At 36.5% G+C, this 10931-nt stretch overlaps 2 protein-coding genes across 3 annotated transcripts; one reads left to right on the top strand and one right to left on the bottom strand.

The window, feature by feature from the left end:
• Positions 1-3880, bottom strand: LOC147530918 (uncharacterized). Its single transcript, XM_086646334.1, has 4 exons — positions 3152-3880; positions 1475-2308; positions 1256-1393; positions 1-1063 (listed from the first exon to the last, which is right to left on the bottom strand). The coding sequence occupies exons 1-4, from the start codon at positions 3287-3289 to the stop codon at positions 8-10; spliced, it is 2166 nt and encodes a 721-aa protein (XP_086502460.1). The 5' UTR covers positions 3290-3880; the 3' UTR covers positions 1-7.
• A 969-nt stretch (positions 3881-4849) lies between these two features.
• LOC147530917 (uncharacterized) lies at positions 4850-9684 on the top strand. 2 transcript variants are annotated; one of them, XR_015227342.1, is made up of 15 exons: positions 4850-5162; positions 5254-5375; positions 5947-5997; positions 6175-6294; positions 6583-6702; positions 6881-7016; positions 7208-7384; positions 7560-7718; positions 7809-7915; positions 8017-8101; positions 8381-8530; positions 8624-8783; positions 8867-9013; positions 9095-9221; positions 9351-9684. XR_015227342.1 is itself a non-coding variant. In XM_086646336.1 (15 exons), the coding sequence occupies exons 1-15, from the start codon at positions 5013-5015 to the stop codon at positions 9606-9608; spliced, it is 2061 nt and encodes a 686-aa protein (XP_086502462.1). In that variant the 5' UTR covers positions 4850-5012; the 3' UTR covers positions 9609-9684. The 2 variants fall into 2 exon arrangements, 1 of the variants encoding a protein (XP_086502462.1); XM_086646336.1 differs by having other exon boundaries at positions 8381-8522.
• Positions 9685-10931: the final 1247 nt, after the last annotated feature.

Genomic DNA, 10931 nt, shown 5'->3' with positions numbered 1-10931 from the left:
TCGAAAATTAGAGATTGCCTTTTCCTTTGCCGGCATGCTTTTGCTTCTTTGCATCATCCTCTGACTCGGACGATTCATCATCATCATCTGTTTCACTCTCACTTTTTTCTGCTTGACCGTCTTTCACAGTTTCTTCTTCACTTTCATTCTTGTCTTCATCACTTTCACTACTTTCTTCTCCATTGTTTTCTTTTATTTCAGTTTCCTTCTTACCCTCATCTATCTGCATCTGTTCTTCACTACTCTCACTGTCGGTCTCACTCTCACTTATCTGACTTTTTCCTGCCTTAGTAATCTCATTTTTCTCCACTACTCTCACTGTCTCTTCTTCTTCATTACTCTCACTGTCACTTTCCTTCTTACCCTCATTTATCTCCATCTGTTCTTCTTCACTACTCTCACTGTTGGTCTCACTCTCACTTATCTGACTTTTTCCTTCCTTATTAACCTCTTTTTTCTCCACTTCTCTCACTGTCTCTTCTTCTTCACTACTTTCACTTTCACTATCACTCTTACCTTCCTGGTTCCCTTCATTTTTCTCTATCTCCTCTTCTTCTTCTTCTCCACTCTCACTTTCAGTTTCACTTCCTTTTTTATTCCTCTCCTCATCCTTTTCTGTCTGACTTTTATCCTTACCCTCTTCTTCTTTATCAGTTTCACCACTATCAGTTGCACTTCTTTCTTGTTCCTTCTCCTCTTCTATATTTTCCTGTCCTTTATCCTGCTCTTCCCTCCCATCAATCTCACTTACATTTTCTTCTTGTTCTTCCTCCCTTGCTGCTTGCGCAGTTTCTTCCCCCTCAGGTTCTAGCTGTTCTTGACTTGGACCCCCTTCATATGTTGCTGTTTCCATTCTATCTTTTGATTGCAGCACATCGGAATAAGCTTTTACAGCTGAGTCTCTTTCCTCGCATGCTTTGGCCAGCTCCTGTCTCAAAAGGGAGATTTCTCTTTCTTGGTTCTCTATTCTTTTCAACAAATTGGTTAAGCTCTTTGGATTTTCTCCTTCTGACAAAATTCTACTTTCAATATCATTTTCTGGCCAGATTCTTCTTTCATATACCTGCAAGCTTTAAAAAAATATATCAGAAAGTAACATAACTTACTAAAAATTACACAACTGACAAGACATTAGAAAACTGACGGTTAATTACCACACTGACAGCACATTATAAACCTGTTGATACATTAAAACACAGACTGTAAATTTGTTACTACTGTTTATATGTTTCAACTATTAGATGCAGAATTTTACCTGGTCCTCTATAAGATTCTGAAGTTTGTCGTCGAATGTCTTATCGATTTCTTGCAAAGACCATCTCACCAATCGAGGCACTTCATCCTTAACCTTGCTTATTCTATCGTAGCATAGAGTATGCTCGCAGAACCAGATCTATTCAGAGATAAAGTCAATTATATAACCAATAAAATGTCACTGAATATACCAACTGTGGTGAAAAAAAATAATACTTACTGGAAGGACAATTAGGCATCCAGAAGCTTTGATTGGATCGTGTGGGTGCCAACTGATCCTGTCCATCATGTACGCGTGCACTGCTCTTGCCCACGATACTTTTTTTATGGTTTCCATCGATTCCAAGCAGTTGAGGAAGATTGGGGGAATGGAGTAACCAGTACTCGAAGCAAAGAGTAGATTAGCAGATAGTGATAAGATTACCATCTTGACAATATCCATATCATCCACATCTTCATCGTCTACGGCTTTGATTAGAGCATCGGATACCGAGTGACATGTCACATAACCAGGTATTTCTCCGAAATATTTGACACAGAAGTCAATCTGCGGTTGCCTTAATACCTTTGTCTTCGGTATCACATCTTCCATTTCTCCCTCCATTGGCAAGCCCAGGATGAGGGCCACATCCTCTGGTGTCAGTTGAAGCTCTTTTCCTGCCAGTGTGAATCTTTCAGTCTTGGTATTGTAAAGGCTGAGTAATTCAAAGATAGCTTTGTTTGGACGAACGAGATTTGCCATTTCCAGCTTGTTGTCATTGAAGGCTCTCAATAGGTATTTGAAAGGAGTCTCATCCAACAACTCCTTTTGTCTGTCACTCAACTTAAAATAAGTTGTCTTCATTTGGTCCCAAATTTTACGAAGGGACCACTTGTATGCCTTTGACAGTTTGCTATTAAGTTTGTCGGGTCGGTTTTTCAACTCTTTTCCGCGCTGTTCACTTCCCTCTCCTTGAGCTTTTGATGGAGCCTTTTTTTTTCGTTGAGGACCCTCTGGTTGTTGGGTGGCTTTCCTCTTGCCTTTGGTATTCTTCACTATTTGTGGTTCAGCTTCCTGCGGGAACAAATAAGTTTACAGTAAATTAAAAAACTGACAGTATGTTATATATTTCATTCTGTACAGGATGAAAAGCCATATGTGTACTGGAACAAATTAGTTGACAGTAAACTATAAAACTGGCAATGCATTACGTAATGTATAGTGTGCAGTATGCTATGAATGTCTGTTTTGGAACATATCAATTTACAGTAAACTATAAAACTGACTGTGCATTATGTAATGTATAGTGTACAGTATGATATGCTTTGTGAGTGTTGGAAGAAATCAATTGACAGTAAACTATAAAACTGACAGTGCTTTATGTAATGTATTGTTTATCATATGGTATGCTTTGTGTTCTTTGGAAGAAATCAATTTACAGTTGACTATAAAACTGCCATGTCATTATGTAATGTATAGTGTACAGTATGCTATGCTTTGTTTGTTTTTAAAACATATCAATTTACAGTAAACTATAAAACTGACAGTGCATTATGTAATGTCTAGTGTACAGTAAGGTATGCTTTGTCTGTTTTGGAACAAATAAACTTATAGTAAACTATAAAACTGACAGTAAACTATCTATTTTTCAGTGAACTATAAAACGGACATTATAAAACTTGATAGTGATCTTGACCAAAGCTTTGTCAAACAGTAAAAACGAAATACTTTGTGCATGGGAACTAAAAAGTTTCTAGACCTCTGGATCATTTACATGAAACTAAAAAGAGTTAGGATGGTAACAGTAAAATATTTCAAAGCTTTGTCAAAAAAGTAAAACGAAATACTTTGTGCATGGGAACTAAAAAATTTCTAGAATACTGGATCATGTACATGAAATTAGGTTCGTAACTGTACCTTCATCTTCCCCCGAGGGCTACTCCTTGTTGGTTGCTTTTCTTTCATCTTCTTTTCTTTCACTGATTTCGACCTCGTCGTTGCTGGTTCAGTAGGGATTTTCTTTGGTGAGGTTTTTTTTGTGCTTTTCTTCACCATCTGCAAACAGGAAGTTAAATTTGTAACAGATTTCGAAGGAAGATTTAGGGTTTTTATTCAGATTTAGGGTTTTTCTTCAGATTTAGGGTTTTTCTTTTTGTTAAAGGAAACCTAATTTTTTTTGAGAAAACTTACCTTTTATGAAGAACAACTTCAGAGTTTTTCTTTCACTGATCTTGCACTAACGAAATGAAGAACAACTTGAGAGTTTTGAACTGGTTTTTAGAGAGAGAGAGTGAGCGGTTTTCTTTTTCGTTAATGGTGGACGAAGAATCAGGAGTAATGGAGTAATGGAGAGAGAGAGAGATAGAGCGGTTTCCAAAACTGAAAGGCGTGGGCTCGAGGTAATGGGGAAGTGACGTTGGCGTGGAGCAGTCTTTTCCAACCTGACTGGACGTCAGATTTTGGCCAAAAAGTGGGTCAATTTCGCGCTTTTTTTTTAATGGCAAATCCGTAATATCATAGAAACCGAAGGTCAAGCAGTTTTCCAGTTTCAAGGGCCTGACACTTTGGACCTGATCCTTAATTCCGGACTGCCTTGGACCCGGTCCTTATTCTTCCCCTCATTTTGGGCCGTTTGCCCAAGGCCTCTATAAAGTCTTAAAGAGATGGACTAAAATTTCTACTTCCCATGACAGTTCGAAAATATCTTTTCCCATTTTATTTTATCTCTAATTTAAAATAAATACCATTGATGAGCAGGACGAGAAGAGCTATGGGTTTCAGTTAACTAAGTCTTGTGATTGTTATAAAAGTTGGGAATAATATGCAAGACAAACAGAAAACAGATGACTTTTGCTTACTTTGTTGGTTTACTTTTATGTGGGAAATGGGTAATAGGAGCTAGTGGTGGGCCTTTTGAAAATTACATAGGACAAAACTGAGAAACAATAAAATTTGTTCACGGGTGTCAAATTCTCGTGAACTCATTTTATTCCTTCAAATTAATTAAAAAACTTTGTTTCTACCTTATATAAATTTGACTATTTTGTTTATGGAAGAGGACTGAAGCCCGATAACAAACAAACTTATTACATTATTTATATTTTTAATAATTTAAGTTCAATAAACGATGACTTCCACTTCCTCTGAAAATGAAACTTGAAACCCTTATTGTTTTAGAGTTTATGTCAACACTTTCAACCACTTGTGCAACCAAGTGTTGACAGAATTCCACTACTTTTGAAAGCAATTATAACATTAATAAAGTAAATATTTTACGGTTTGGTTAGTCAAAAAATGTGTCTCGGGTAAAAATTTAAGAGTGCACGTGAAGCGGTGAAGGTGCTCCGTCTTTTTACTCGTAGCCCATAATTCTTTTGGCATTCCTCGTGGATCTCAGATTAGACAGCCCGAATTCCACAAATTGGTATGGTTGAGGGTTCTCGGACTAAACTTAATACGTGTTGTTTAAGTCCAACACAGATTAGGCTCTCCCAGTGCCCTCGGACTGCTCCAATCTGTGGGGCACAAAAACAGGAGGGGGACCAAGAGTGAAATGAAGGTCTGTAGACAGCACCCAAAATTTAATTTTATATAGGATACAAAACTTAATACTTTGACATACATAGGAACCATTACAAGCCAAGCAACAAACTTACCTACCTTATTACATGAATAAAAACAAAACGTTCTAGACAGAGAGAGAGAGAGAGAGAGAGAGAGAGAGAGAGTTCTGTTTTATACCCTCTGTTGAAATCACATAGAAGAACATCAATTTTTAATGGCTAAGTTTACATTACCCAGCTTGAGATTCTTGAATCTTTGTTGTTATTATATATTCTTGTTCACTAATATTTGCAGGTTGAACCCAAGTTTCTTCAATTGTGTTTCAGCCATGTCTCCTCTTCAACTTCAAGAACTAGATGATCATGTATGTGTTTCTTAATTACATCTTTAAGTTATGAAATTTTTATTAAAACACCAACTTTTTCATATTTCTTTTTCTCTTTTCTTTTGGGTAGGTTGTTATTGAAAATGGCATCATAAGAGTAACCTTGTCAAAGCCACAAGGGATTGTAAGGGAAATTGCTTATAATGGAGTTGACAATGTTCTTGAAGTTCGTAATGAAGATGATAATAGAGGGTAGATACAAAACATTATCTCCCCATGTTATCTACTCTACTTGTCCAATCGTGATTTTCGTTTTTGAAGACTAGATTTTTCGTTGTCATAACGAATTAACTTTGTCTAAATGGGAAGGCCGCCCAATAAATGAATGGAAAAAATTGAACCTTTTTTATACCAAAAAATGCTAACCGGCCCGACTTTTGGGGCCGGCCACAGGCCAAAAGCCGACGTGGCCGGCCCAAATTGCGCAGGCCGTGAAGAGGGAGAAACAACATGACCAAGTGATTGACTCTAACCATCCATTTTCTAACTTTCAAACACTTCTAATCAAATTATATCATGCTTATTATTTTTTTCTATATACAATTACCATTTTAATTGAAAATTTTGTATTAATAAATTTAAAAAATAATTGAGGAATTAGAAATATCTCAGTGTTAAGTTTACGATGAATGATCTAACTAAAAACTAATCAACGATAAATAACTTAGATTAGGTGTTCTTGGTATGGAGATTCTTTTGATAATAAGTATATTTTCCTCCAATTAACTGCTTTAACTGGAAAAAAGTTTCTTCTAAACTTTAGGTATTGGGATCTAAATTGGAGGGAACCTGATGGCTTAGAGTTGTATTACAGGTGAGTTAGCACTCCTACCTAATTCATCTTGTTGTTTTTAAATGGGTTGGTTTTCGAATTATAGTCTGTTCCTCTTTCTTTTCGGATTCAAATATTTTGGTGAAAATATTTCTTGTTTATGCAATTAGCTTCAACAATCGGCGAAGTTGGTTTTGATTATGTTCAACTCATGATTAGGATAATAGGGACGAATTATACGGTCATAAAGGAAGATGAAAATCAAATTGAGCTTTCATTTGCGTCGACATGGGATCCTTCTCTTAATGGCAGTCTCACTCTCTTAAACATAGATAGAAGGTAACTTGTGTGCCTTCTTTGTATATCATTCTAAGAGGGGTTTAGCCGGTTTTGCTAGATGAATTCATGCGGCCTAGTTTATAAGTGAATTATAACCTGAAATGTTGTAGCTCAGGTAGTGTTTCACAAAGACCCCAACTAGCCGTTATATGCCCGTTGGGGGTATGTCGGTTAAACAATCCAAAATCTAAAGTTGTATCTGGGTAACTTGGGGTAGCCTACTAATAGGTCCATCTTTGATTCTACATCTCTTTTGTTCGAAATAAGAATATTTTGGACTAATGACAGGTTTATTATGTTACACGGCTGCTCTGGTTTCTACACCTATGCAATATATGAGCACCTTGAGGGATGGCCTGATTTAGATCTCACCCAGACTAGGGTTGTTTTCAAGCCTAGAGAAGATATGTAAGTTCTTATAGTTCGAACATAATGTTTTACATAAAGTACGGTGTAGCGATTACTGTTGAGTTTTTGTTACGTTGATGTGCTTTCCGTCCAGTAGTTTTTTTTCTCGGAATACAGAAGGTTAAGCTGGACGAAATTAACCAAAACAATTTGTCTGATGTGTATATTTGATACCTAGATTTCATTACATGGCTCTATCAGACGAGAGACAAAGGATCTTGCCAATGCCCGAAGATCGTATTACAGGACTACCCTTATCCTACCCGGAAGCAGTTCTCTTGACAAATCCAACCAACCCAGACCTCAAAGGAGAGGTACACCATACACTGATAATCCACTCTTCACTTCTTAACTCCCAATCAATTCTTCGGATACCTATAGGTGATTTTATTGGTGATCATCACTCGTTCGATAGTTTTAAAGCAACAATGAACTGTACAATTAGTATGTTATCGTTAACACTAAGTGCCATGAAGTGTGGCTTGAACGTGTCTCTCACTTGCAGTTGAATGTAGATGACAAGTATCAGTATTCCTGTGAGAACCAATACAACAGGGTCCATGGATGGGTTAGCTCTGAACCTTCGATAGGATTCTGGATAATCACACCAACCGATGAATTCCGTACAGGTGGGCCTATCAAGCAGGATCTGACCTCTCATGTTGGCCCAGTAGCCCTTGCTGTAAGTCTCATATTTCATTCACTACCAAAACAACGGTTGGATCGTTTTGTGGCCATTATATTCAATTTTTCTACTCGTAAGAAAACGAGCCATCTTAAAATTTGGAGAACAGCAGGGTAATTTACTCATACTATATGTTTTTAGAGGTCGTTATTAGTTTATTTGCAATCTTCAGATGTTCGTTAGTCGTCACTATGCCGGGGAAGATGTCGATTTGAAATTAAGAAATGGTGTACCTTGGATAAAGGTTTTCGGGCCTGTTTTTATCTATCTTAACTCCATTTTAGAGTCAGAAGAGCCATATTTAGCACACTGGGAGGATGCAAAACAACAGGTTTTTGTTCTATTATGCTTATTTTTTCTTCGGGCAGTATTTCATTCTTTGAACGCGATGGCTCAAATTTTCATTCTAATTGATGTTTAGATGTTCACGGAAGTTCGAAAATGGCCATATGACTTCCCAATGTCAGAGGACTATCTTCATTCCGGTCAGCGTGGTGCTGTTACTGGTCAATTACTAGTCCAGATTAGGTATTTATGATTTTTTAGTAGCCAAATCATCTATTGTGTTTTTTTTCGACTAATTGTATTATACGATCCTCTTATTTTTTTTTTTTTTTGTGGTAGTACAGTGATGAAGAATCCCTACGGGCAGATTCTGCATATGTAGGGTTGGCTCCTCCTGGGGAGGCTGGTTCATGGCAAACAGAAGGCAAGGTGAAAATCACTTTCCTCAGTATAACCCCATGTACCATAGACACTTGTATGGGTTGCTATCGGATACTAGTAAGAGGTGTCAGGTACGGCCAGTCAAACATGTCATGTACGCTGCAAATCTGACTCATCTTGTTCTGAATTGTCTGACTCAAATGGACCCAAAAGCTCAAAAGACCCATTCGAACAAATCAGACCAAAACAAACATTCCGAAATCTGACTCGATTCAATTTAGACCTAGAGTCAAATTTCAGATCTGATTATTTCTAGTTTCTAAGTAGGGTTACCAATTTTGGACAAGAGCTGATAGTGATGGATATTTTGAGATCAACAACATCCTACCTGGAGATTATAATCTTTTCGCATGGGTTCCGGGTATTCTTGGAGATTACAGATATAATGACACTCTAACAATCAATCCAGGTTTTAATGTATTTCTCAACTTTTCTCAAAAGTTTTGATTGTTATTAGTACTTTTGAAGTTTTAATAGAACTCACTTAACTTGTACTTTATGATTAAGTAGGATACGATGTCGATCTGGGGGACTTCGTGTATGAAACTCCAAGAGATGGTCCTACAGTATGGGAAATTGGCATCCCAGATCGTTCTGCATCCGAGTTTTACATTCCCGATCCTAATCCAAAGTATTTTAACAAACTATATATCGAAAACCCTATTAACAGGTAAGTTTTACTTACCATTATTTGTTTTCCATAATTTGAGAAGTATAAGCTAACATATATTCTAATGCATTACCTTTTTACAGTGATTGTGAAAATTCGAGTTCGATTGCAAAGTATAGGCAATATGGATTGTGGGAAAGATACCGAGATTTATATCCTGATAATGATCTTATTTATACAGTTGATGTTAGTGATTATACAAAAGATTGGCTTTTCGCGCAGTTCACAAGGTATGACAATAGACATTTGTTAGTATGGTTTATGATCTATATGGATTTCCGTACGGGTAAATCGAGTTTTTGGCATTACAGAGTCAGAGAAGATGGAACATTTCAAGCAACAACATGGCAAATAAAGTTTAATCTAAGCTATTTAGATGAATCGGGAACTTACAAGTTGAGATTAGCACTTGCATCCGCCAAAGATGCTGAATTAGAGGTATGAAAACTAAAATATATTGTCCAATATCCATGAAACTTGACAATTCTCTCTTTTAAAATTTGAAAGGAAAATTGAATGAACGTTCTCTGAATTCGTTATTTTTCCACTTTCTTGGTGGATTTTAAGGTTCGCTTCAACGACGAGAATGTAGTTCCTCCACATTTTACTACAGGTCTGATTGGAAAAGACAATGCTATAATGAGACATGGAATTCATGGACTATACTGGCTGTTTCATATAAATGTACCGAGTATTCGGTTAGTACAAGGAGGCAATACTATATTTCTAACTCAATCGAGAAGCTCGACTCCTTTTCAAGGTATAATGTATGACTATATCCGTTTAGAAGGTCCGATCTATTTGAATTATAGTAATGGAGGTTGAGATCGTCAATTTCATTATTCAACATTGTAGAACCTATACTTTTATACTAAAAGAAAGGTCTTTCTGTCTTGTTTATGAATTTGTATGATCTTTCACTCCTTGTTTAGTTCTATTCTTGGAATTTTGATGAAAATTATATCATTTAAAAAAGAAAATTTAGACGAGTTGTGACTGTAACATCCCAGGTTTGCAGATAATAGGAACGAAATAATAAGGTTTGATGAAGGAGTACTGAGGCAATTGGCAAGGATTAAAATAACATTGAACTTGCAATCAGGTCAGAAGTGGGGGGCTTTTGGCAATCAGACCAAATGCAGGGAATAAACTTGGATTTCGGCTGGTTAAGGGAATAAACCAAACAAGACTTAGAGGTGTTTGTTCCCTTAATAAGTGTGTGCCGGCAATTTGAGGCCGTTTATTGTTTCACTTAATAAGTGAATATCACTTTTAAGTGGTGCCAAAGTAAGTGCAAAAAAGTAAGCTCCAACTTGGAGCTTATATTTTGTGCACTTACTTTTTAATTGTTAAAAAAAGACAAAAAAGACCTAAACAATATTTAAAATTACAAATACTTGTTACTACCTAAAATTCTATATATCTAAATTCAAGACAAAAACGTGTAATGCAAAAGTAAATCACGTAGAAGTAAATTTTAGAGAGAGAAAACAAAATTTTGAAAGAGAAAAAGAGTTTTAGGACATTAAAAAAGACCTCCCTATTAATAACCTAAAACCCTTAAGTTTTATTCATTAAGGGGAATTTAGGCGTGCAACACATTCTAAAAAGAAAAGTTCTAGAGAGAGAAAAAACTTTTAAGATAAGGTCATAACTCCCACTTGAAGTTTAAGCGTATCATTATGAAAACTCTCTAAGTTAGATATGCGTTCACCTCCGAGAAATACCTGGGTGTGCAACTTTTTGTAGGGGCGTACAAAATAAAGGTTTTCAATAACCTCCTAGATCAGATTAAGTCCAAACTGTCTAAATGGCACCATTCGTTTCTTTACCAAAGCCTGGTCATATATCTGTCTTCCTAAAAAGTCGGGTGGACTAGGTATTCATCATCCTCACCTAGACAACACAACCCTTCTTAGTAAATTGGCTTGGAGGCTCAAGACGGAACCAAAGGCTATCTGGGTTAAATCTCTCAAAGCCAAATATTTCCACCAGTCTGACACTCTTGGTCCTGCTAAAATGCATCATTCTTGTAACTGGAAAGTAATCAAAAAACATTATGAACTAATTGAGAACCCGATTACTTGGGAAGTTCACACGAGGGAGCAAAATCAATATCTAGAAGGATAATTGGATCCCAGGAACTCA

The sequence above is a fragment of the Eschscholzia californica genome, unplaced genomic scaffold, assembly GCF_041429995.1.
Source record: "Eschscholzia californica isolate CP2 unplaced genomic scaffold, dmEscCali1.0.p SCAF_6, whole genome shotgun sequence".
Lineage (NCBI taxonomy): Eukaryota > Viridiplantae > Streptophyta > Magnoliopsida > Ranunculales > Papaveraceae > Eschscholzia > Eschscholzia californica.
This window is presented reverse-complemented; position numbering and strand designations above follow the sequence as displayed.